General features: G+C 45.1%; 1 protein-coding gene and 1 long non-coding RNA gene across 14 annotated transcripts in view; both read left to right on the top strand.

The window, feature by feature from the left end:
• The window catches only part of LOC134737557 (E3 ubiquitin-protein ligase HERC2-like), a 61,192-nt gene that overhangs the window by 20,092 nt on the left and 14,234 nt on the right, over nucleotides 1-26,866 (top strand). For 2 of the 13 annotated variants that reach the window (XM_063653125.1, XM_063653126.1), the window contains exons 4-13: nucleotides 7,461-7,553; nucleotides 9,457-9,645; nucleotides 10,275-10,426; nucleotides 12,934-13,292; nucleotides 16,131-16,324; nucleotides 20,620-20,820; nucleotides 22,988-23,216; nucleotides 23,309-23,433; nucleotides 24,805-24,983; nucleotides 26,026-26,260. In XM_063653125.1, coding sequence (XP_063509195.1) covers nucleotides 7,461-7,553; nucleotides 9,457-9,645; nucleotides 10,275-10,426; nucleotides 12,934-13,292; nucleotides 16,131-16,324; nucleotides 20,620-20,820; nucleotides 22,988-23,216; nucleotides 23,309-23,433; nucleotides 24,805-24,983; nucleotides 26,026-26,104 — 1,800 coding nt within the window. In that variant the 3' untranslated portion in view covers nucleotides 26,105-26,260. Of the gene's footprint in view, nucleotides 1-3,023; nucleotides 4,381-5,666; nucleotides 5,777-6,368; nucleotides 6,455-7,460; nucleotides 7,637-9,456; nucleotides 9,646-10,274; nucleotides 10,427-12,933; nucleotides 13,293-16,130; nucleotides 16,325-20,619; nucleotides 20,821-22,987; nucleotides 23,217-23,303; nucleotides 26,261-26,866 lie in introns of those variants that run through there. The other 11 variants (XM_063653122.1, XM_063653124.1, XM_063653121.1 and 8 more) reach the window with 11 other exon arrangements.
• LOC134738366 (uncharacterized) lies at nucleotides 14,092-15,664 on the top strand. Its single transcript, XR_010124048.1, has 2 exons — nucleotides 14,092-14,190; nucleotides 15,341-15,664. It is a non-coding gene; the product is annotated as an uncharacterized LOC134738366 (long non-coding RNA).

Here is a 26,866-nt window from a genome sequence, read left to right as displayed (position 1 = left end):
GTGGTGGCTCACGCCTGTAATCCCAGCACTTTGCGAGGCCGAGGCGGGTGGATCACGAGGTCAGGAGACCGAGACCATCCTGGTTAACACGGTGAAACCCTGTCTCTACTAAAAATACAAAAAAAATTAGCCAGGCGTGGTGGCGGGCGCCTGTAGTCCCAGCTACTTGGGAGGCTGAGGCAGGAGAATGGCATGAACCCAGGAGGCGGAGCTTGCAGTGAGCTGAGGTCGTGTCACCACACTCCAGCCTGGGCGACAGAGTGAGACTCCGTCTCAAAAAAAAAAAAAAAAGAATCCTAATGCCAGTTAAATATAAAATTCAGACTGTTTTGTTTCAGAAAGTTTAATTAAGATTTTCAATATAGTGTCTGTCTTCACCTTCTGAAATTTATTCTTGCTTTCCCTTTTTGTATGTTTTATGTAATCTGGAGAATGAATTTGCCAATTTGCTCATGTAGTAACAGACCATACTATGTAATCTCTGTCATTATTTATTCAATTAAAATTTTTTGTTTCTTTTTTTTTTTTTTTTTTTTTTTGAGAGGCAACGTCTTGCACTGTCACCCAGGCTGGGGTGCAATGGTGTAATCATAGCTCATTCTAACCTTGAACTCTGGGTCTCTAGTGATCCTCCTGCTTCAGCCACCTGAGTAGCTGGGACTACAGGCACATGCAGCCATGCCTGGCTAAATAAAAATTGTGTGTGTGTGTGTGTGTGTGTGTGTGTGTGTGTGTGTGTGTGTGTGTGTGTGTGTGTGTGTGTGTGTGTGTGTGTGTGTGTGTGTGTGTGTGTGTGTGTGTGTGTGTGTGTGTGTGTGTGTGTGCGCGCGCGCATGGAGATGGGGTCTTGCTCCTGGCCTCAAGCAATCTTCCTGCTTCAACCGCTCAGAGTACTGGGATTACAGGCATGGGACACTGCGCCTGGCTCTGTGTCATTATTTTAAAGACCTTTTTCTGTCAGTAACTGTGGAAGCCAGCCAAAGCTTTAGATCAGCTCAAGTATAAATTTGAAAATGAATTCTGAACATTGTGTACGTTTTATTTTGTTTTGCTGCTGGGTAAGGAGATAGATTGTAATGTTCAGTGCCCATCTAGTTTAGATGCTTCATGTTTTTCCTTCCTAATGTGATTTTCTTATTCTTTTATTACAAGAGATGCTTTTAGGCCGGGCGCGGTGGCTCACGCCTGTAATCCCAGCACTTTGGGAGGCTGAGGCGGGCGGATCACCTGAGGTCGGGAGTTTGAGATCTGACCAATATGGAGAAACCCTGTCTCTGCTAAAAATAAAAAAATTAGCCAGGGCATGGTGGCACATGCCTGTAATCCCAGCTACTCGGGAGGCTGAGGTAGGAGAATTGCTTGAACTGGGGAGGTGGAGGTTGCAGTGAGCGGAGATCGTGCCGTTGGACTCCAGCCTGGGCAACAAGAATGAAACCCTGTCTCAAAAAGAAAAAAAAAAAGTGGGGATGCTTTTGGGCATATGAGTTTTAATTTGTTGATGCCTGATAATATATTACAGATTTCCTATATTTGCTGACAGCCACTAGAATGTTTAAAGCTTATGTAAAATTGTACTTTTCCAAAATGAAGCTGTCTATCAGACTTTTGTCCTCAGAAGGCTGAACTACAAGATTGCCAGATGAAACTATATTTTGTGTAGTTAGGAGTGTTGGCTTTATTTGACTGTGATAGTGACTTTGACTCCCTGGAGAGCACATAGAAAGTACAGGAGGCAGGAAGAAACAAAGCAAAACCCTGATCATCTTGCTCGCCAGAGACACGAGCGATACTTGCAGCTTGTTTCCTTGTTTTCTTACGTTTTAATTTTTGTGTTTGTTTTCCTTTTTTGTTTCCTTCTGTTTAAATATAGTTGAAATCACATTACAGTTGGCTCTCTGTATCTGGGTTTCACATCCACAGATTCAACCAACTGTGGATCGAAAATATTGGAAGAAAAGCAATAAAAAACAACACAACAATTAAGAAATACAAATAACAATACAATATAACAACTAATTACAGAGCATTTACCTTGTATTAGGTGTTAATCTAGAGATGATTTTGTTTGTTTGTTTGTTTTGACATGGGGGTCTCACTGTTGCCCAGGGCAGTGGGGCTATCATGGCTCCCTGCAGCCTTGACCTCCTGGGCTCAAGTGATTCTCCCACCTCAGCCTCCCAAGTAGCTGGGACTGCAGGCGTGTGCCACGATGCCTGGCTAATTTTTGTATTTTTTGTAGAGCCGGGGTTTTGCCATGCTGGCCAAGCTGGTCTCAAACTCTTGACCTAAAGTGACTCACCCACCTCCTCTGACCACACTTGGCCCATGTGCTTCTCTTGTAAGGACTGTGTGTCCTGTTACATGTCTGTGTCTTGTCATGTTCATATTTCTCATTTAGGATTCGGGAGCAAAGATTTCCATCTTCCAGGTACCCAGTGCCCTTCTCAGAGGTTCTTGTGTTTCCTCTCTGAGCTCCCGGTGCATTATTCAGGCACTTGTGGATAAGCGTGTACCGTTGCCCCGGCCAGCCATGTTCTTCTTTGCCATTTTTATTACACATGGTATCTTGGGGAGATCCTTCTATAACATCCCTGTTTGTTGTTTTTTGTTTTGTTTTGTTTTGTTTTGTTTTTTTGAGATGGAGTCTTGCTCTGCCTCCCAGGCTGGAGTGCAGTGGTGCGATCTTGGCTCACTGCAGCCTCCGCCTCCCAGGTTCAAGCGATTTGCCTGCCTCAGCCTCCGAGTAGCTGGGATTACAGGCATGTCACCACCACACCTGGCTACCTTTTGTATTTTTAGTGGAGACAGGGTTTCGTCCTGTTGGCCAGGCTGGTCTTGAACTCCATATCACCTGTTTTTATAGCGTATCCCCTGATCATGAAAGCAAATTTTAGTAAATTTGGAGAATATATAGTAGCAATACTGTAATATACATATATTAGAAATATGATATACTATAAAGTATAAAATAAAATTATTTTCTATGCATAATTGAGTTGAGATTATGCCTTTTTGTATTCTAGCCTTTTCTCTCTTGTACAGGATGGTTTTTGTGGTGTACCATTTGCATAACCTTTTACTACATGCGGAATGAAACTGACTTGTGAAATTAACATACGCAAGTAGCGAAAAGCTTAAAAACACACAGGACGGTGATGAGCACCATCCTCAGAAGAGGGCGACTCCCCACGGGGTGGCTCAAGCACACAGGGCTTCACCCGCGGCCAGGAGCAGACCCCGAGTGGAGGACGCCGGAGCTGGGGTGAGCCAGGCTAGCCTGTGCGTCTCTGCTGCTCTTCTTCCAGCTCCTCTCCGGCCTGGTCTCCCATGTGGGGTTTATTCTCCCTCTGTTTATGTATTTATCTGTTTATCGTCTGCTTCCTCCCACTAGAATCTCACTTTGGGAGGTCATTTCATGAGCATTTTCCCAAGACATTTAAAATTCCTTATACATTTCTTTGATGCTTAAAGAGAAAACTTTTCCTTTACAAAAGACATTTGATCAAAGTTGTTAAACAACGAAACTAAAAATCCACTTGTGATCCTGTCACTTGAAGAAAACCATTGGTCAGATTTTGGTACACACCCTTTCATAGTATTGATTTTATGTAGTATCTGCACCCTCCGCTGCTGACTGGTTGTATGTTCCGTGTGTGTCGTCTGCAGTTCCCGGCCTGTGAGCAAAGGTGTGGGGGGGCTCGCCAGAGTGGGATCCCGAGCGGCACTGTCTTTCGCCTTCGCCTTCCTGTGCAGGGCTTGGCGATCAGGTATGGTCCCTGGTGTGATGCGTTGTTCTGCTTCCCTAATCCATCAACAGTCTGGGTTTTGAGCTCGGTTCAGCCACCATGTGCCCTTCGGCTGATCCCTTGTGTTCTCTGTGCCTCGGTTTCCTTGCTTGTGAGATGAGAGGCTGCAGAGGCTGTTTCACTTTTCATGTCTGTGCTTTAAAGAAAAAAAAAGAGAGTGCATGCACCCTCACCCCCACGTCAGCCACTACCATGGAACACCTGAGTACAGACTTAATTCTAGAAGAATAAGAAGTTACTGTATTGCTCATGTGACAGCCGTGAAATACAGAATTGACTGGAACAGCTGTGCTAGATTTTGGCCTGTTGAGTGAGGGATTGGAAAGGTGACAGTGGCATCATCTCTCGCTGAGGGGTGGGAAGCCCAGCAGGAGAGTGAGGGGAGTGGGCGGGCTCCTCTGACACGTGTGTGCCCAGGCGAGAATGCGGACCTCTGCAGTGAGCTGTTGTAGGAGTCCCTGGACGCCCTGCGAGCACTTCCCGAGGCCTCGCTCTTCGATGAGAGCACCGGGTCCTCTCTGTGGCTGGAGGTGGTGGAGAGAGCGACCAGCTTCCTCAGGTCCGTTGTGATGGGGTGAGTTCTTTCCTTTCTTGCCTTCTGCACGCAGACAGCTGGCCTGCTTGAGGCTGGTTCTTACCACCCTCGCTTTAGAGCTAAGAAGCCTAGTAGGTTGGTTTCTCACCTCTGTTTTCAGCGGGCTCTCAGTGCTGTGATTCTGGGTCTGGGTTCTCAGCTTTTCAGGAGATTTGATATATGATACTCTGACTAGACCCAGGAAGCTGTGATACTAAATGAGATGGACGAGGGAGGATGCTTAGAGATTTGGCCATCAGTCATTCGTGGAGGGTTGAGCACTTACATTGTGTGTCTGTCTGTGATTAGGAGCTGCTGTCCTGAGTGCAGAGTGGCGCTTGGTTTGAAGTCTTATAGATAACGTGGGAGTAAACAACTACTCAAGATCAAATAGTTTAGTCCTTTAGCTGGTCTTTTTAGCGTAAAAAATTTTGAATAGGAATCATTTGTGTGTAAGAAAAACATGAATTCTGGTCTTAGGTGCTATGCATTTTTGTTAAGGTTTTTAAATTTAAAGAAAATATAAAATTCAACAGGGAGGACAGATGCAGAGGAAAAGTGAGGCCACTCCTCACTCCCCTTGCAGAGGTCAGCACTGTGCCTTCTTCCATCCGGCAGGAGGCCTTTGGCGTTTGCATCCCTGGCTCTGAGTCCACTTCCTGAGCCTGCTGGTGAAGGCATCACCACAAATTTTTAACGCTGGAGGCCCTGAACATAGGCATGGAGTTGATTTCAAAAATTCAGCTGTAATATTGATGCCATAGGATCCTTTCTCCGCAGTCTTGGGATAGAATTTTAAAAAATTTATTATTGAGTAACATAGAAAAGTTAAAAATATTTCATTGATCAGAGATAAAAATTAGTGTAGACATTTTGCCTTCAGATTATCAGGTGGTTTTGGAGATTGGCTCTCTAATTCCGTAGGAGGATGTTGATACTGTTATAGTCTTACAAGTCATTGAAACTGGAAAAGATAGCTAGATATTCTTCTACTCATGTTTTTGATAATGAGATAAATTATTTTATGTTTCACAAACTTGGAGTATGTCATCTACTGTAATATAGTGTCTGAATGAATAATTTAAATAAAATATATTTCTGTAAGCTAATTTTACACTTTAAAAATCTCTGAAAAATTTGAGTAGCAAGTCTCATAAACTTGATTCTAAATATTAAAAATATATCCTTCCTTGGGAGGGAGCGTGTAGTAAACGTGTTAGTGTGATTGTAAGCATGCTGTCTTTCTGGAGGTCGCTTTGTTCCTGCATCCACTGTTTTCATTTCAGGGATGTTCACGGAACACCAGGCACCAAAGGGCCAGAAGCGTCCCCCTGCAGGACCAGCACTTGGCCCTGGCCATCCTGCTGGAGCTGGCTGTGCAGACAGGCACGCTGAGGTGAGGGCTGCCACAGACTGGGAACACTTTGGGGAAGCGGCTCTGTGTCCAAATACCTGTTACATTGTGTTTGTTTCACTGAATCGTGTGTGACTGCAGCAGATGTGGTGCTCTGTAACCAGAGAACCATGTCCCAGAGCTCGCTCTCTCTTTTCCTTTTCTTCACTTCCTTTTTTTATGCTTAGTTTTCTAGACTGGGAATTTTTTTTTTTTTTCAGTTTTCCTCATTTAATTATTTTTATTCCATGAATTTAAGATCCTAGATCTTTCATGTAAACATGCTCTTTGAGCTTCTTAACTGGTCTTTCCTATCAGCAAAAGGTGATGTCGTGTGCTGAAATCTTGGTGTCAATTCAGTGATTTAATTACCATGGCTTTACTTTCGTTTCCTTTCATATCCCAAGTATTGCTTCACTTCTATCTAGCTGTTTGCTTTTATTTTTGCTCCACCATGAAAAAAAAAGTTAATCTGTTTTTACTAGGAATAAATATCTTTTCTCCTTTGGCCAAATGTTGTTTGCCATCCTGATGTTGCTTCAGCTGTGGGACAGCGAGGCACAGGAGACTAACAATGAGCGTTCCGCCCAGGGCACCAGTGCCCCGCTTTTGCCCTTGCTGCAAAGGTTCCAGAGCATCATTTGCAGGAAGGATACGCCCCACTCCGAGGGCGACATGCACGTGGGTGTCATGATGGAACTTTGTGTGTAGGTGACACTCGAGTCTAGTTATTTTTTAAGCAAGACTGGCGTGCGTGTCCACGGCAGTATTTTTCTCTGGTGTGTGTGTGTTTGGTAGTAACAGCATTGAGTCAGATGAGACAGGTGTGGGAGGCCACTTGTTTGTGGAGAAGACTCGGATCAGTGAACACTGACTTCCTTGTCAGCACAGAACCAAGCTTGAAACATGCACTTTTAAATCAATACCAGAAAAGAACAATGAAAATAATGGCCTGCTTTGTTGGCCCTTCCTATGTACTGGGCTCTGTGCAGGGCGTGTCACCTGAGCTGTCACTCTGTTTAGTACCAGCTCCCCCCTTAACAGGTGTGGACACCGAGCTGGGGGAGGAGCAGGCGTGTGGGGCCCTGGGCCTAAACCTCCAGGACTGCTGGTCTTTACAGGTCAAGTACAAGTTGGATTTTGCCGGTTTTTTGGGAAAGTCTTAGGCATTCCAATATCATGCTTTGGTTTTTCTATTATTTGCAGTCTTTAATGATAATAGGGCTCTTCTGCCTTTAGAAGAATTAGAATTATGCAAATGAAAGTAGGTGTTCTCCAGAGTGGGCAACGTTTAGATGGAAATAAAGTTTTTGGTTTTAGATTTCAAGGCCAGCTTGAGATGCTGTGCTGGGTTCCCACAGAAGTGGTTCTGCCTTTCTCCGGGGGTCCTAGGCCTGTAGGGTGGTTTGGTTGTGCTAGTAATCTGTGTGGATTCAACTTACCTGTAGTATCATAAATGTATATATGCACAGTCAATGTTGTGTACATGTATACAGCAAATTTAGACATTTGTACAGTCAGTTTATATGCTGCATAAATATATAGCTGTATAGTATAACTGTATCATCGACATTGTCATTTGATGGGTCAAATGAGTCTATAGCAAAATAAAAAAAATAATTAAAGGCTAATTGTTACTTTAATTTTTCCCACCATTTCTGAATGTTTGTTTACTTTTCCTTTCTAGCTTTTGTGTGGCCCTCTGAGCCCCATTGAGAGTTTCCTGAGGTACCTCACCCTTCCACAAGACAACGAGCTTGCCATTGATCTGCGACAAATGGTGATTGTTGTCATGGCCCATTTAGACCGTCTGGCTACGCCCTGTAGATGCTTCCGCTGTGTAGCTCTCTGACGTCTCATAAGGTGTGTGTGCAAGAACCGTGTTCTCCATGTGTTTTGTAGCTAGTACCACTTCTAGGTTCTCATCCTGGGCCCATGTGGAGACTTGTTTTTTCTGGTATTGTTGGGGGGAGCTGGCTTATGGTTTTTAAACATGTTTGCTGTTGAAAGTATTATCCGTGTAGAGAGTGAGTGATGAGCAAGCTGAGGCACACAGGCCTGGGGACCCAACCTGGGGGCCCGCATTCCAGGTTCAGGTGGCACAGCCCCAGAGAGCTCCCCTTTATCCACAGCCCCAGGCCCTCCCACCTGCAGGGGGTTCCACAGCCTTCTTTATACTCTGAACACGGGCTGTGTTAGTATGTAATGCTGGTTATAGCAGTGACAGTATAATTATATATTATATCTGTTATGTAATAGTAATGGTAATAGTAGTGATTTGCATGTGTGGAGCACCTGTAGGGTGCAAGCCTGCTGAGGACCTCATGCACGCTGTTGTATCTCATTATGTCAATGAGAAAACTGCCTTTGGGAATGGTAGTGAACTTTGCCAGTGTATAACAGTAATCCTAGTTTTGAATCCAGATTTTTCTAAGATTTTATTTCTAGTATGAAGAGTATTTATTTTGTTTTACAGTCATTAAAAAAAAAAAAGGAATACAGTCACATGGTTCAAAAATCAAACCTAGGCAGAGACACACTGTCGCTTCCCCGCCCACGCCTTCCAGCCATTTCCCACCTGCTGCCTCTGACTTTTCAGTCTCCTCTGTAACCTTGTTCTCTGGAATGAGTACGCTAGTGGTAGCATGTTGCATTACTTGTGTTGCTTGTTTTTTTTTACTAACCATATATACTGGAGTACTTTATCAGAGTGTCGCTCTTTGTTTTTATAAAGCAGCTTAGTCTTCAGTGTGTGGATGTGTCTTTTATGTATCTTTCTTTAGTGAGTCTCTTATTGGTGGACACTTGGGCTTATTGCCACAGTGTTGCTATACAAATAGTGCTGAGGGTCGGGTGTGGTGGCTCACGCCTGTAATCCCAGCACTTTGGGAGGCCGAGGTGGGCGGATCACCTGAGGTTGGGAGTTTGAGACCAGCCTGGCCAATTTGGAGAAACCCCGTCTCTACTAAAAAATACAAAAATTAGCCGGGCGTGGTGGCACATGCCTGTAATCCCAGCTACTCGGGAGGCTGAGGCAGAAGAATTGCTTGAACCCGGGAGGCAGAGGTTGCAGTGAGCCAAGATCGCGCCACCACACTCCAGGCTGGGCAACAAGAGTGAAACTCCATCTCAAACAAAAACAACCAAAAACACAAATAGTACTGCAAGGCTTGACCTGGAACATGTGTCCTCCATGGGTGCATGCGTGTGTGCCTGTGCACATGCACAGGTGGGGATGCACCTAGTGTGGGCTGGTTGTCACCAGATTGCTCCTGTACAACTTGATTTCTCTCACCACCAATATGGCTGCTGGTCTCCCAGCCTTGTGTGTGGGCTTTTGGGATTTTGCCTGTTAAAGCACAAAATGGTGACCCTGATATAGTTTGAGCATTTTAAAATACATTAGTATTTAAGGGCCATTTATACTACTTTTTAATGGTCTCTGTTAAAATGAAATGCAATGGAAACGGAAAAATAACCTGTTCAGTTGCTTCATCATACCTGTTAAATGAGGTAATACAGCATGGTACGAGCTATTTTGATGCTTTGAATCAGCATATTTTCTCTTTATTTGCTTTGTTTTTTAGCTTATAATATCTCAGTGCTACTCCCAGCATTTTTTTTTTTTTTTTTTTTTTTTTTTTGCTGTTGTAAAAGAAAACATTTACTTTCTCATCTTGCAGGGATCATTGCAAGAGGTCATAGGTTGGGTGTTAATAGGATGGAAATACTATGCCAATGTGATTGGTCCAATCCAGTGCAAAGGCCTGGCCAACCTGGGAGTCACACAGATTGCCTGTGCAGAGAAGCGCTTCCTGATGCTGTCACGCAATGGCCGCGTGTACACACAGGCCTACAATAGTGACACACTGGTGAGTGTTCTGGGCACCGCCTGCAGTGTTCCCTTGTGGAGCAGGGTCTGAACTATAGATGCACAAGCTCTGGTGTTTCTTTAAGCCATTTGATTTCTGAAGATTGATAAGCTTCTGTTTATTGTATATTATGTTTAATGATCTCAGTTGTAATATTGTCAAGATTTGGGTTGTGAAGATTAGGAAGTCCTTACAGTGAAACTCATTGCTAATCATGAGATTCCCATTTGTAAACTCATTTCCACGTGTAAACTCATTTGACTTTGGGACCAGACAGGTGACAGATGAGGGAGATGGGCCTCATGGGGATAGTGGCAAATTGGGACGTGGCATGTTTTCATTAAAGCGAGGTATTCCTCCCTGTCGGCTGTGTGTCTCTGTGGCATGGGGCTAGCCTGTCCTGCCCCTGCATCGGCTCTGGTCTTGGCACAGAGCACTTGGAGGCTGCCCGCTGTTCTGTTGGTGCTGGGTGGGAAGGGCTGGAGAGCCGGCCCCATGGCCCCCAGGGACTTATGCCCCACTTCCAGTTAGAGCAGGCTTTGCTCAGGGATACATGATAACGGAGAGCTGCGCTGCTTTCATTTTCCTTGGACTGATGACTACTTTTCTTGGTATTTTTCCTTTTTTAGGTCCCACAGCTGGTCCAAGGCCTCGCCTCCAGAAACATTGTAAAAATTGCTGCCCATTCTGATGGTCACCATTACCTAGCCTTGGCTGCCACTGGAGAGGTGTACTCCTGGGGCTGTGGGGATGGCAGATGGCTGGGCCACAGGGACACTGTGTATGTATTGCTCATTTCTGTAGGGGACACACTCTTCTTTTATGTTGCTATATCCTAAACAGGATGGAGTGCAGAAGTGTGTCCAGGTGTTTTCCAGCTACCCTGACATGTAGCGCTGGGGTGGAGCAGGACACTACGATATGCCCCCTCCTTGGTGATGGCTTAGGAGCTCTGCCCATGCATGGAGGGCAACAGGAATTGGCCTTTCGGCTCTTCTCCACCCCGTGTAGCCTTGGCCAGCCTTTTATCTACTCAAACTGCATCGCCACTCTGGAGTTTGCCAAAACAAATCCTACACCACTGTTCCTTCATTCACAAACAGTTCACCCTGTCTCCCGTAGATAAGGTTGTCACCCTTTCCTTGAACCATAATATTATTTTTACAGGAACAAAAGTCAGCAGTTTCTTCCTAATATTATCCTATTCGGTGGAACCTTTTATTGTGAAAGAACAGAGATAAAACAAAGTTATTATAAATGCCAGGCTGTAAGAATTGGGAGGTCTGACAGCCCCATGGAGTGATGGGGAACCCTCTTGTACTTTGCTGTTGTGCGTGGAACTTTGGCATTAGGTTTAAATGAAGGACGTGTGTGCATACCAACTCAGCAAGCCCATGTCATGTGGGCCAGAGCCCTGAGCAGGGAGCAGGCAGTTGCAGAGCTTGAAATGAGCGAAGTCATGACTGCACTTGTGTCCCTTGAGAGGAGCCTGGGGGGCATGGCCCATGCACACCACAGGGTGGAGTTGAGGTCATCATTGCTGACAGCATCCGCTGGGAAGATCCCAAACTGGGAGAAAAGCAGAGTGATGCGCATTGTGTGGTACATGTATGCCAAGCTCAGAACAGCCCAACCCTGACAGTGTTGAAAGGGATTCAGACAAATGTAAAATGAGTGAAAAACAAAAGATTGATCTCCATGGAATTTATAGCTGTTACTCTCACACTGGATCCTAAAGGCTGGGATTGACATGGGGTACATGGGACTTGAAAGGTGTAGAGGTGCAGGACAGGGTGGTATATCTGCTTACTTCCTTTATGGTATTTATAACTGACTTTATATAAAATATTTCATAGTAAAACAATTCTCAGTGGAGAGTAAGTGCTGGGATGAGTAACTTAGGCCTTATTCTAGGACTTCAAGGAAGGAAGAGAGATGAGTGCAGATGGCAGAAGCTGGAGATAACCTTTTGGGGAAGTTGAAACTTAAGCTGAGTAAGGGAGAGTTTGTACTGAGTAGAGTCATTGGGCTGTCCCTGTGAGCGCCTGTGCCACTGTGTGTGTGTATTTTGCAAACTAGTAGGTCTCAAAGTGAGTAAACCATGTCGTTGGAGAGGCCTGGCTTCTATAGATTCTCAAGAAAATGTCATCCATCATAGGAACATATTCTGGATCCTAAGAATAGGGTATTTTGCTAACTTTGCAATTTCTTCAACTAGTAAGACTTCTCTACCCTAATCCCCACTGCCTCATACTTTTCATTTGTAAAGTATAGATTGCAGAGTGCTGGCTTCATTCCATCCCCATTCATTTAACAAATACATACAAATGTTAGTCAGCTTTATGAGGCTTCCATACAGCCAGATGACAGTTTCAGATGTAGAGTTGGGTGGTTTTGACAAGTGCACGCAGTTGGGTCACTGCCATCAAGACATGGGGCGCTCCCGTCACTTCCGGGGATTCGAGTCGATGCCCGTTCCTACCTCCAGTTCCTGACAACCTCTGATCTGCCCTCTGTTGTTACGATTTTGTCTTTTCCATAATTTAATATAAACAAAGCCATACAGTGTATGGTGTTTTGTTTCTGGCGTCTTTCACTTAGCATGATGTCTTGAGATGCAGCCATGTTGTTTGGTGTGTGGGTAAGTCATTCCTTCTGTTGCAGATGGACCGTGGTTTTGGGCCATTGTGAATAAAGCTGCAATGGACTTTATTGTACAAGCCTTTTTTTTTTTTTTTTTTTTTTTTGAGATGGAGTTTTGCTCTTGTTGCCCAAGTTGGAGTGCAATGGCATGATCTCAGCTCACTGCAACCTCCACCTCCTGGATTCAAGCGATTCTCCTGCCTCAGCCTTCCAAGTAGCTGGGATTACAGGCACCCGCTACCATGCCCAACTAATTTTGTATTTTTAGTAGAGATGGGGTTTCACCATGTTAACCAGGCTGGTCTCAAACTCCTGACCTCAGGTGATCCGCCCACCTCGGCCACCCAAAGTGCTAGGATTATAGGCGTGAGCCACCATGCCTGGCCTATTGTACAAGTCTTTAACAAACACTGTTTTTATATTTCTACTGGATACCATGCTTGGCATCGGGTTCCAACTGAACAAAAAGTCATGGATGTGTTAGGTGTTTGAATTCTGTCTTTCTTATTTTATTAGGTACCTAGAAGGTGAAACTGGCCTGATGCTGTGATGGTCTAAATTTGGATAGTGAACTTCCTTTGCTAACACTAATAAGAAATAACACCAAGAAGAAAGGCGTTCATGTTTGTTCCCTTCCTCCCCAAGGCCTCTGGAGGAGCCTAAGGTGATCTCCGCCTTCTCTGGAAAGCAGGCCGGGAAGCACGTGGTGCACATCGCTTGTCGGAAGCACTTACAGCGCAGCCGTCACTGCCGAGGGGGAGCTGCACACCTGGGGCCATGGGAACTATGGCCGGCTGGGCCACAGTACATCTGGTCTGCATCAGTGGGAGCATGCAGCAGGAGGTGGCCTCTTACAGGACTTAATAAACGGCCGTCCTATCTGTTTGAAGGCTCCAGTGAGGACGAGGCCATTCCGATGCTGGTAGCTGGGCTTAAAGGACTGAAGGTCATCGATGTGGCGTGTGGGAGTGGGGACGCTCAAACCCTGGCTGTCACTGAGAACGGTACGTAGAGCTCTCGCCACCTTCGACAGGCCCTCGAGGACATGCATGGCAGCTTCCCTGGAGGAAGCCGCCCACCCTGTCGTCCAGTGGGTGTGGGGCTCAGTGTCATTGGTGGAGAGGCCCCGGTGGTTACTGGGCTTGTTTGCCTGGGGCCTGTCAGATGGTTCGCAGCTGCCACCATCTCTATGTGAGCATTTTATCAACTATGCTGATACATGCAGTTGGGAACACATACAGTGGTACGGTTGACCAGCAGTCCGCACGGTGGCAACAGAAGCAGCAGGCAAATGGGAGGGTGGTCTGCAAGCGTCTGCAGTGTGCCGGGCCCCAGTTATGTGTTACGGAGGCAGTGGGCCTTTGGTTCTGTGAAGCAGTGAACATTGAGCCCAGGCTAGTAAGAGTCAGGACTTTGTTTTTCATGGAATGAAAACAAAAAGAAAACTCAGCTTTCCCTGTCTTTATTGTTTCTATATCAACCTCAAGTGTCATCTAGATTTCATTTGCTCAGTAGCCACCCTTGTAGTGTTAACTATGCACATGGGTGGTCTAGATTAGTGTGCATTTTTCATTATATTATTTTCAGTCATTTAAAATTTTTCATTAAAATGCAGAGTTGTTGTTATTTAAATGCATTTGTATTTTTTATGGCAAGTGTGGTCTTGGGGAGATGGTGACTATGGGAAATTGGGCAGAGGTGGTAGTGATGGCTGCAAAACCCCAAAGCTGATTGAAAAGCTTCAAGACTTGGATGTGGTCAAAGTCCGCTGTGGAAGTCAGTTTTCCATTGCTTTGATGAAAAGTGGCCAAGTTTATTCATGGGGAAAAGGTGACAACCAGAGACTTGGACACAGAACAGAGGAATATGTTCGTTATCCAAAACTCTTAGAAGGCTTGCAAGGTGAGTGCAAATGTAAACTTTTAAAACCCTTCAGGACAGTTTCTTTAGTAATGTTTTAAAGTTTGCAGGTTTAATGTTCTTAACCTCACATTCCATGAATGGACTGTCATTAGAAACTTTTACTGCCAGCTTGGTGTAGGTATTGATACTAAGAGGAAAGTGGGTGTGTCTCTATTAAAAAATGACTTTGAGTTACTCTTACCAAATTTAATTTAAACCCATTGAGTTTTACAAACATTGGCACTTTCTGTGGCAGGCACGCATTCCTCACTCAGCAGGCTGGACTCAGTAAGGGTTCCTTCTGTGTGGTGAGGTCACCTGTACTTGTACTGCAGGCACACTGAGGACCGTGAGTGTGCATTGTGCTGTGGGGCCACATTGGGAGGTGGGATTGGGTCCACCTGGGTCGCTCTCATGTGAACTCATCCTTGATGGGTGATTCCTGCTTGCTCAGTTGCAAAGGTGTCCAGCATGCATTGTAGTTGGAGGGAACAGATGGAAGCCAAGGTATGTAGATATGAGTGCCAGCGCCTTCAATGTGGGCTGCCAGCGCGGGCAGAGATGATGGGAGCCTCCACAAGAAGACCCTGAGATTCTTCTGTGGTGTTCTTACTAGGGATGTTATGCTGCAGGAAGTTGGGGTGGGGGCCATCAAAACTATGATGATGGAGGGATTTTTCTAAGGTAAAACTGGACTTTTCCGTACCATCTGGCCTAGTGGTTGGGAGATAGTCTTCATCCTAGTCGAGAACTGGCGAAGGGCAGGCAAGTTGACAAGAAAGTAGGGAAGAAGGGAAAAGGCAGTGAGAGGTAGGTACATCAGATCGACTCTTTAGGGTTCTCTCAGGGTGGGCAGCCTTTTTCTTAAAGGGCCAGATTGTATTTGAAGCAGGTGGACCTGACTGTGTTCCAACACCAGTGTCTTCACAGAAGCAGGCTTTGGGCTGCGTTCTATGGGGGGCTGTAGTTCGTTATGTCCTGGTTACTATATACATTCTTTGTGTGTTTGCTTCTTTACCAAGTGTGTTTGGAAGTGGGACTTTTAACTAAGACTTGCCAGTTCCTTTCTCCATTAGTTTTATTTTGAAGCATGTTAATATCTTGATGTCTAAGAGTTTTGTGTGCCCATATGGTATTTATTATTTTCTAGGCTTCTGAGATAAGTTGCAGAGTAAGAAGTTTACTGTGTCATTGAATGGTATTTGAATTTCACTTGCCTTCTTGTTTATATTCACCTCCATTAGTATAGGAAAGCTATGACAATTATTAGATACAGAAATCGTTTACTTTGAGGGTATTTAAATTACTGTTGAAAACACCTTTTGTTGTTGCTGATGTTAACTTATGGTAAGCTCCTAGGATAGAATTGTTCCCCTTACTGCAGTGTGTTTTTTCAGCTGAATTATTTTATATGTTGACATTTCTGTGAAACACCCTTTGTGTTGGTCATGTTAGATTTACCAGGAAAGAAAAATAGAATATTTTGCTGAGTGTTTAAATAGAAACAACGTTTTAAATAGTGATATCTCCTAACTCTGAGAGAACAATAGATTTCTTCTTAGGAAGCCTTCCTCAGTGAAGAGTGTGCTGTGCATTGTTGTATCTGGGATGGGAGAATGTGATCTAATGGTTAATTAAAAGCACCTTGTTTCTTTCGGAATGAAAATCTGAATGAGGAGGAGAAAAAAGAACAGATCCATTTCGTATCCCAGCATTATGATGTTTGTAGGCTGTGGGTCCTAACAAATTGTAGCTGACAAAATACAGGAGTTTTAATAACACACCCAAAGCAAATGATTGTGCTTAATATTAAAGCAACAGATTATCCTCAAGAAGTTAATATTAAAAGCTTTCTGACCTGAATGGCCTAGTGGAAATATCTTTCTAGGCCATTCAGGTCATAGGCTTGAAGCTGCATCTGCATCCCTCTTTCCTTGTAGGGAAGAAGGTGATTGATGTGGCTGCAGGCTCCACCCACTGCCTGGCTCTGACTGAGGACAGCGAGGTCCGCAGCTGGAGGAGCAACGACCAGTGCCAGCACTTTGACACCTTGCGCGTGACCAAGCCAGAACCTGCAGCATTGCCAGGACTCGACGCCAAACACATAGTGGGAGTTACCTGTGGGCCTGCCCAGGTACTGAATATAGAGCTTGATTTGGTATTTTGGAGGATTTTGGTTTCCAGTTGTTCATTACCAGTATATAGGAAATACCACTGAGTTTTGTTTGTTGTTCTTGTGTCCTGCAGTAGTGCTAAACTCATTTATTATGAGCTTCATTGTAGTTTCCTTGGGTTTTCTTCATGGACAATTAAATGCTATCTGTATAGAGGGGCAGTTTCATTTCTTCCTTTCCAGTCTGCTTGCCTTTTATGTATTTTTCCCGGCCTGATTGCCCTGGCCAGGACTTGCAGTGTGAAGCTGAATAGGAGAGGTGACAGTGGGTGCCCTGCCTTGCTCCTGACTGTAGGGGAAAGCAGTTCAGTCTTTCACCATCAACTGTGATGTTAGCTGCGCATATTTATATAGGTGCCTTATTACCAGATTAAGGCAGTTTCTTTAATTCCCCCCCAATTTTTTTTTTTTTTTTTTTTTTTTGAGACGGAGTCTCGCTCTATGCCCAGGCTGGCGTGCGCTGGCGTGATCTCGGCTCACTGCAAACTCCGCCTCCTGGGTTCACGCCGTTCTCCTGCCTCAGCCTCCCGAGTAGCTGGGACTACAGGCACCTGCCACCGTGCTCAGCTACCTTTCTGTATTTTTAGTAGAGACGGGGTTTCACCGTGTTAGCCAGGATGCTCTCGATCTCCTGACCTTGTGATCTGCCTGCCTCGGCCTCCCAAAGTGCTGAGATTACAGGTGTGAGCCACCATGCCCGGCCTTAATTCCCCCTTTTAGAAGCTTTTGAAAAATCCTGAATGGGTGTTAAAATTTGTTAAATGCTTTCAATCCAAATGAAATGGTCATGCAGTTTTCCTTCTTTAGTGTGTTAGTGTGGTGTATTACATTGATGATTTTTACTTTCTTTTTCTTAAACTTTTTTTTTTTCTTTTTTAGAGATGGAGTTTCACTATGTTGCCCAGGCTGGTCTTGAAATCCTGAGCTCAAGTGATCTGCCTGCCTTGGCCTCCCAAAGTGCTGGGATTACAGGTGTGAGACACTATACCAGCCTGATTTTTAAATACTGACCAAGCCTTGTGTTACTGGGATAGGGATCACTTGGCCACAATTTACTACTCTATTTTTTTTGTTTTGAGACAGAATCTCACCCAGGCTGGAGTGCATTGGTGCAATCTCAGCTCTCTGCAACCTCTGCATCCTGGGTTCAAGCAATTCTCCTGCCTCAGCTTCCTGAGTAGCTGGGATTAGAGGTGTGCACCATCACACCTGGCTAATTTTGTTTGTTTGTTTGTTTGTTTGTTTGTTTTTAATAGAGATGGGGTTTCACCATGTTGGCCAGCCTGGTCTCCAACTCCTGACCTCAAGTGATCCACCCTCCTTGGCATCCCAAATTCCTATGATTATAGGCGTGAGCCACCGCGCCCAGCCCTATTCTGTTTCTGTATTGCTAAATTTGACTTGGTAACACGTTTTTGAGGATTTTTCTGTTGATGCTCATCAGGGATGTTGGTTTGCAGTTTTCTTTCTTTGTATTATACTATCTCGTCTGACTTTCTGTCAGGGGAAAGCTGACCTTATACAAAGTATTGGCATGTGTTCCCTCCTTTTCCATTTTCTATAAGGGATTGTGTAGAATTAGTGTTACTTCTTCTTTAAATGTTTTTGAATCCATCTGAACCTGAGATTTCTTTCTAAAAGATTATACGCCGGGCGCGGTGGCTCACGCCTATAATCCCAGCACGTTGGGAGGCCAAGGCAGGTGGATCACCAGAGGTCAGGAGTTTGAGACCAGCCTGGCTAACATGTTGAAACCTCGTTTCTACTAAAAATACAAAAAATTAGTCGAGCTTGGTGGCGTGTGCCTGTAATCCCAGCTACTCAGGAGGCTGAGGCAGGAGAATCACTTGAACCTGGGAGGCGGAGATTGCAGAGAGCTGAGATTGCACCAATGCACTCCAGCCTGGGTGACAGAGTGAGACTCCGGCTCAAAAAAAAAAAGAAAAGATTTTGCAAATTCAATTTATTTAACAGGTATAGAACTATTGAGGTGACCTGTTTGTTTCTAGGAGGATTTTCCTGGTTTGTGGCACTCAGACATTGCTTTATTTCATCTAAGTTGTCTGATTTTTACATGTCAAGTTTTCCTTAGCATTCTCTTGCTAATCATCTGAATTCTGTGGGGCCTGCAGTGATGTCCCTTCATTCATTCCTGATACTGATAATTTGTGTCTTTTCTGTTTTTTTCTTTGTCAGTTTTGCTAGAGTTTTTCAATTTTGTTGATCTTTTCAAAGAACAATCTGTAAGTTTCATTAATTTTTGGCTTGTTTTTTTGCTTTCAATCTCATTGGTTTTCTGCTTTTATCTTGTCATTTGTCCCTTTGGCTTGTTTTGTGTTCACTTTGCTCTTTTTTAGTTTCTTAAGGTGGAAAGTTAGATTGCTGATTTAGACCTATCTTTTTTGTAATATATAATGATTTGATGCTATAAATTTTCCTCTAAGCAGTGCTTTAATTAAACCCACAAATTTTGATGCGTTTTCATTTATGTTCAAAGTATTTTCTAATTTCTTTTGAGAATTGTTCTTTGACCCATGGATTATTATCATTATTATTATTTTTCTTCAATACAGAGTTTCACTGTTGTTGCCCAGGCTGGAGTGCAATGGCATGATCTCGGCTCACTGCAATCTCTGTCTCCTGGGTTCAAGCGATTCTCCTGCCTCAGCCTCCTGATTAGGTGGGACTACAGGCACCCGCCACCATGCCTGGCTAATTGTTTTGTATTTTCAGTAGAGATGGGGTTTCTCCATGTTGGCCAGGCTGATCTTCAACTCCTGGCCTCAGGTGATCCCCCCAACTTGGCCTCCCACAGTGTTGGGATTACACGCATGAGCCACTGTGCCTGGCCTGACACATGGATTATTAAGTATGTTGTTTTATTTAGAAGTGTTTGCAGATTGTTCTATTAATGATTTCTAGTTTAATACCATTGTGATTGGAGAACAAACTGCATATGATTTCATTTCTTTTAAATTTGTTAAGACTTATGTGTCAGGATATGTTCTCTCTTAGTGAACATTCTGTATGTGCTTAAAAAGTACATGTATGGTCTGTGTATGTATGGTCTGTATATACATATATGTATACATATATGTATACATATATGTATACATATACGTATAAAAAGTATATGTGTGGTCTGTTTGTGCTTAAAAAGTATGTGTATGGTCCAGCACTTTGGGAGGCCGAGGCGGGCAGATCACGAGGTCAGGAGATCGAGACCATCCTGGCTAACACGGTGAAACTCCGTCTCTACTAAAAATACAAAAAAAATTACCTGGGCGTGATGGCGGGCGCCTGTAGTCCCAGCTACTTGGGAGGCTGAGGCAGGAGAATGGCTTGAGCCCGGGAGGCGGAGCTTGCAGTGAACTGAGATCGCGCGACTGCACTCCAGCCTGGGCGACAGAGCTAGACTCCATCTCAAATAAAATAAAATAAAATAAAAGTATATGTAAAGTATATGTATGGCCGGGCACGGTGGCTCACGCCTGTAATCCCAGCGCTTTGGGAGGCTGAGGCAGGTGGATCACGAGGTCAGGAGATCAAGATCATCCTGGCTAACATGGTGAAACCCCGTCTCTACTAAAAATACAAAAAAAAATTAGCCAGGCATGGTGGCGAGCACCTGTAGTCCCAGCTACTCAGGAGGCTGAGGTAGGAGGATGGCGTGAACCCGGGAGGCAGAGCTTGCAGTGGGCTGAGATTGCACCACTGCACTCTAGCCTGGACAACAGAGTGAGACTCTGTCTCAAAAAAGGAAAAAAGTATATGTATTTTGCTGTTGTTGGGTGAAGTGTTCTATAAATTAGATCCAGTTTATTGATGGTGTTCTACAGTTCTCCTAGATTTTTGCCGATTACTTGTTCTCTCACTATGAAAGGGAGTGTGTGTGTTATATGTGTCTTAACAATTCATTGTCCAGTTAGAGTTGCTGTTATACCACTTCAAGTGGATGGAGAGCCTCACTGCCATCCATTAATGTGCATTAATCATTTTGAGAGTGAAAAAATTTTTTTAAATGTTTTTACTTTTTTAGGTATGGCCAAGTGAGATGGGGCTAGTGAAATGGGCGCGAAAATTGGAAGCTGATAGTGTGTGAGCTAGACACCCATGAATGCTTTTTGACTGGGCAGTTAGAGGGATGATAGGTAATAACATAAGGCAGCTCCATCACACACGCTGGTGGCTCCTGTGGAACAGACCAGCAGCTGCATCTGGAGATTCATTTTAGATTGTTGCGTGTTTCCTCTTAGAGCTGCGCTTGGTCATCGTGTTCTGAGTGGTCCATTGGCCTCCGTGTCCCTTTGGGGGTGGACATTTGCTCAGTGACTTTTCAGCAGCTGGATCTCCTGCTGCAGCAGGTGAGTGAGGGGATGGACGGCTCTGCGGACTGGCCGCCGCCCCATGAGAAAGAGTGCATGGCCGTGGCAACGCTGAATCTTCCACGACTTCAGGTATTTGTGATTTCCCTTCCTCTTGCTCCTTTTATAAGTTTCTTAGCAATTTGTAAGAAGGTTTATGTATTTTGAAGGCCTGTTGGGTGAAGTATTTTAAAGTAAGATTGTAATGCACTAATAATGGACGCAAGGCTTAAAAAACTTGATCTGTTTATTTTATGTTTGTCCTGGAAGTCAGCCTCGGCATGCAGGAAGAGTGTGTATGGATTGTGTTATTTTTGCTAGAATCATTAGTTTGTTGGCATTGTTACTGTTTTACTGTTGTTGCTTGTGGAGAAATGACTGGGTGAGATCACAGGTGATGGAGAGAGACAGCGCTCAGCTGAGACACCAGTGCTGGCCTGTCTCTCCTCTGTACTGTGAAAACCCTGCACCAAGAGGGTCCGGTCTTTGGTTTCCCTGGGCCACACTGGAAGAAGAATTGTCTTGGGCTACACATAAAATACACTAACGATAGCTGATGAGCTTAGAAAAAAATCCCAAAAATATCTCATGATGTTTTAAGAAATTTTACTTTGGGCCGCATTCAAAGCCGTCCTGGGCCCCGTGCTGCCCTCAGGCCATGGGTTGGACAAGCTTGATCTACTCAGTAAGCTCGGCTCCCAAAGCAATACCTTCCTTTCCTCACCATGAAGGTTATGGTTACGGTCAAAATAAAAGCTGCAAAAGTCTTCCTCCCTGGCAAAACTAAAGCTGAAGTGTTTGATCATCATCTTTTGTCTTTGTAATAAAACCCTCTAACTTAATGACAGGAACCACAGTTTTCTCGACATAGTAATTTTTCCCTTTTATTACAGTGGTTTCTGTGTAACAACCCGTCATGTCCCTCTTCCAGCCCCTCCCCTTTTTGCCCTGCTTCTAGAATGTACAGAACTGAGTGTAGTGTTTAGTTGCAGTAATGAACTGAGCAGAGGTCTGAAGTGTGCTTCTCTAGTCCTCTGTAGCACGCGTTTATCACCATACCTGTGGCATCCTGGCATTTGCGTGGGTGCACCCCAGGTGTTTGCTGCCCCTCCTGGTTTTCAGTGATGTTTCTGTTCTGGTCGGTGCTGTGGGGCGTGGCCTCGTGTATGTCTTAGGCTGTCGAGGTGTCCCAGCATATGGTTTTGCATTTGCCTCTCCGGGGTCCTGAGGGTTCTGTAGGTTTCACAGACTCTAGGTGAGTGTCGGTGGTCATTTCCTGACCTGTGATATCTATACCTAGATGAGTGGTGTGCTTTTGATTTCACTTCTACTCCCAGGGCAGGGCCGGGTCTCTCATTTCTCGTGGGGCCTCTTGCTACCCAGAGCCTGGGACGGGCAGTGCGTTGCCCCCTGGCTGTGGTTGGCTGGCAGGCAGGTGATCCTGAGTGGCTCCCAGCCTTCTGCAGGAAGCTCGGGTTCAGTGGGTTGTTGTGTGCATTCCCGTGTGGGAGGTTGTGCTGAAGCCTGGCGGCTTGGCTCTGCTTTCAGAGCCCGGAACCTCTTGATTCCTGCTGTGTGTGCCCATGTGAATTTCGGTTTTGCACTTGAGGAGTTTCCTTGTGTACTCTCAGCTCCGCAATCTAATTTTTAGCAGCTTTTTTTTTTTTTTAAGACAGAGTGTCACTTTGTCACCCTAGCTGGAATGCAGTGGTGCAGTCTTGGCCTGCCAGGTTCAAGTGATTCTCCTGCCTCAGCCTCCCAAGTAGCTGGGACTACAGGTGTGTACCATCACACCTGGCTGATTTTTTTATAGAGATGGGGTTTCATCATGTTGGCCAGGCTGGTCTTGAACTCCTGATCTCAAGTAATCTTCCCACCTTGGCCTCCCAAAGTGCTGGGATTACAGGCATGAGCCACCGCCTGTGGCAGCTTTTGTGGTTACATTGTAGCCATTATTTGTGTTTGGTGCAGATGGTTGGGGTGGGGTGGAGGTTGCTGTTGCTAGTTGTTTAGCTCTTCTGCTGATCTTGAGCTTTTCCATGTATGTGTTCATAGTGGGGTTACAAAAATTCCCCTAGAAAATACTTCAACTATTGTGGGTAAGAGTTTTTTTAGTCCAGTTTTTAAAAATACATAAGCTGAGAAGTTATTTTGTCTATTTAAATAATACTTCAAATTGAGTTTTATTCGGTGTTTAATAAGACTTTGAAATTCACTCATTTTTAGGGGTTCTAAGTGAAAATTGTTTTTCTCCTTTCAGTTGCATGCTGCCATTAGTCACCAGGTTCACCCGGAATTCCTTGGTTTAGGTCTGGGCAGCGTCCTCCTGAACAGCCTGAAGCAGACGGTGGTGACCCTGGCCAGCAGCACAGGCGTGCTGAGCACCGTGCATTCAGCCTCCCAGGCCATGCTGCAGAGCGGCCGGTCCGTGCTGCTGCCCACTGCCGAGAAGCAGGCCCGGGCGCTCTCTGCTCTCCTGCCCTGCGCAGGTGGGCTCGGGGAAGGAACAGGAGACGGCATGGGTCAGGGTGCTGGGAGGGGATGGCGTTTCACTCAAATTGGCACACACTTTCTAGTTCAGTTTCAGGCAATGAAGTGAACATAAGTCCAGGTCGTCGATTCATGATTGATCTTCTGGTGGGCAGCTTGATGGCTGCTGGAGGGTTGGAGTCAGCCTTACACGCAGCCATTACTGCGGAGATCCAGGTATGGCCTTGGAGGCACACGTGACCTGGTGGTGCGCTGAGATCGGAAATACCACACTCACACATGTGAAGAATAACAGAACACAGTAAAACACTCAACTTTTATCATATCCAAGTATTTTCTTAAATTAAAATTCTTTTATGTGCTAATTTTAAAAATTATTGAGGTGATTTAATTGTGATGAAATACTGCATGTTGCCTGTTTCAGTGAAGTTAACAGATAACCTGTTACTCAGGTAGACCATTCCCGTCACTCGGAAAGATCCCTGTGCCCTTGGCACTTGCAGCCAGGATACTCCCCTGCCCTCAGATGAGATGCGTTTCGCCTGCTCTGAGTGTCGCAGCAATATAACTGTATAGTATGCACTCGTTCCTGCCTGGCCTTGGAGAATGATTTTCAGATTCACTCACTGATGTGTCTATTGTGACTTCGTTTTTATTATTGGGAAGTTTTCCATTTTCTGGGTGTAGTACTCTTTGTTAGTTCATTCTCCTATTGAAGGACATTACATTGTTTTTGGTTTTTGTTTTTTTTTTTTTTTTTTTTTGAGACAGGGTCTTGCTCTGTCACCCAGGCTGTATACAGTGACCTGATCTTGGCTCACTGCAGCCTTGTCCTCCTAGGCTCACAGGATCCTCCCACCTCAGCCTCCTATGTTGCAGGGACCACAGGCATGTCACCATGCCGGGCTAGTTTTTTGATTTTTTTTATAGAGACAAGGTGTTACTGTGTTTCACAGGCTGGTCTCCAACTCCTGGGCTCGGGATCCCCCCACCTTGGCCTCCCAAAGTGTTGGGATTACAAGCGTGAGCCACCACGTCCAGGCTTTCTTGTTTTTGGCCGTGTAGAGCTGCCACGATTGTGCTGTGAACAAGTACTTTAGTGAACATATGTCCTCCCTTTGGGTAAATACTTGGAGTGGAATTTGTTAGGTTCTGGGGTCAGTGTGTGTTCATAGTTTCCCCAAGTGGCTCTGCCATTTACATTTGAACCAGGACTTCTGTGTGTGAGAATTCTAGCTCCTTCTTGTCCTTGCAGAGCAGCTGGATGCTGCATGTGTGGGGCAGATCACATTGGGTTTTGTGAGAGCCAGTATGCAGGGTTAAGGATTTTAGGGACTTCACAGAAGGAGGCTGGAGAGCATCAGCAGAGGCAGCCTGGACCTTGGATCTGTAAACAGAAGACACTGTTTGAAACTGCACAACTGAGTTGGGGTTTCCAACAGGGCAGGTGGAGGCCTGTGGGTAGGTGTGTGCGGCAGCCACAGAGGCTGGGATAGCTTGGCATTGGGGTCAGGGCTCAGCCAGCCTGTGTGTCTTCACACCTGCTAATGAGATCACTTGTAAACAATTTCTGTTTATGAATTACAGGATATTGAAGCCAAGAAAGAAGCACAGAAGGAAAAAGAAATTGATGAACAGGAAGCAAATGCCTCAGCATTTCATAGAAGCAGGACTCCATTGGATAAAGACCTTATTAACACGGGGATCTGTGAGTCTTCTGGCAAACAGTGTTTGCCTCTGGTTCAGCTCATACAACAGCGTCTTAGGTAAATCGTATTAGCTGTATTGTATTGTGTTTTATTTATTTACTTTTTTTTGTATTTTTGAGACAGAGTTTTGCTCTTGTTGCCCAGGCCAGAGTGCGGTGGCGCGATCTTGACTCACCGCAACCTCCGCCTCCCAGGTTCAAGTAATTCTCCTGCCTCAGCCTCTCGAGCAGCTGGGATTACGGGCGTGCGCCGCCACGCCCCACTAATTTTGTAGTTTTAGTAGAGATGGGGTTTCTTCATGTTGGTCAGGCTGGTCTTGAACTCCCGACCTCAGGTGATCCACCCACCTTGGCCTCCCAAAATGTTCGGATTATAGGCATTAGCCACCACGCCTGGCCTCTTTATTTTACTTACTAACTTTTTTTTTTTTTTTTTTTGTGACGGAGTCTCTCTCTATCGTCCAGGCTGGAGTGCAGTGTCAACGATCTTGGCTCACTGCAACCTCCACCTCCTGGGTTCAAGCTATTCTCCTGCCTCAGCCTCCCGAGTAGCTGGGACTAGAGGTGTCTGCAAACACACCTGCCTGATTTTTGTGTTTTTAGTAGAGATGGGGTTTTACCATATTGGTCAGGCTGGTCTCAAACTCCTGACCTCAGGTGATCCACCTGCCTTGGCCTCTCCAGATGTTGGGATTACAGGCGTTAGCCACTGTGCCTGGCCTGTATTGAATTTTAATAGGTGATTATTGGTTTTCATATTAAGATAGTGAAATCCAGCACGAGGATCTCAAAACTTTGTTTGATGATTGAAGGAATATTCTGAAAATTACCTAGTATAGATTTTAGGGTAAAGAGCAGACCCTTTTAAATATAGGTGAGAGGAGAAGTTGGAGGGCATGATGATGTTCAAAAGTTTTTCCAGAAGAGAAATTGGGTGTGCAGTAAACCTGTAAAAAGATTCTTGCTAATAAGCAGGTGGATGTAAATGAAAATCATCATGGAAGGTTATTTTTAAAACTGGTTGTATCATTGCCTCACTTCATATATTACAGAGTTATACATACTACTTTGTAAGATAACTTTTCTTTTCAAAACCAAAGTCAATGTGAAAGAATGGTGAGCATTGTTTTGGAAGGCCCGACTAGGAGGAGGTGGGAAGAAGTCAGACTCAGCCTGTGAACAGAGACTAACTTTGGCAGAAGCCAAAACAGTCAGACAGTGTTGTCTAAAATGATCATTCAAGAAGAGCGAAAAAACAAGGTGATTTGTGAAAGAGATTTATTAGAAAATGAAACACATTTGTACCTCTGTTTAATAAAAATCTGCTTTTTGTCACATCATGCTCCTGGTTTTTTGTTTCTACACATATAGAAAGCAGAGCCCTGGCAGGTTGGATCAGGCAGCTGAGCACAGAGCAGGGAGCCCTGGGCAGTGGCCGCAGCTCTCAGCTGGCCTGTTCATGGGGGGCATGGTGCATCTGCGGCGTGGGGTGGGCCTGCGGCGTGCGGGGGGCCTGCGGCGTGGGGTGCGTTTGCGGCGTGGGGTGGGCCTGTGTCGTGGGGTGGGCCTGTGTCGTGGGGTGGGCCTGTGGTGTGGGGTGGGCCTGCGGCGTGCGGCGGGCCTGTGTCATGGGGTGCATCTGCAGTGTGCGGTGGGCCTGCGGCGTGCGGTGGGCCTGCGGCGTGCGGTGGGCCTGCTGTCCACAGCCAGAAAAACTAACTTAGTGGACACACAGTGAAATTTTGAAACAGGAAGTTTTAGAGCTAGTTTCTATCATAGAGTTTAGCAAATGCTATTTTGCAAAATATTTTTCTGGTGTTTTGTTTTTCTAATCTGATAATGCATATTTCACACATTCTGGCCTTTAAGCAATGGAAATTAGAGAACTAAACTTAATAGTTTGTGTTAATGGAAAGAGCTGGAGATTTGTTCTCAGAAAAT

This window comes from Pongo pygmaeus, chromosome 16 (genome assembly GCF_028885625.2).
Source record: "Pongo pygmaeus isolate AG05252 chromosome 16, NHGRI_mPonPyg2-v2.0_pri, whole genome shotgun sequence".
NCBI lineage: Eukaryota > Metazoa > Chordata > Mammalia > Primates > Hominidae > Pongo > Pongo pygmaeus.
This window is presented reverse-complemented; position numbering and strand designations above follow the sequence as displayed.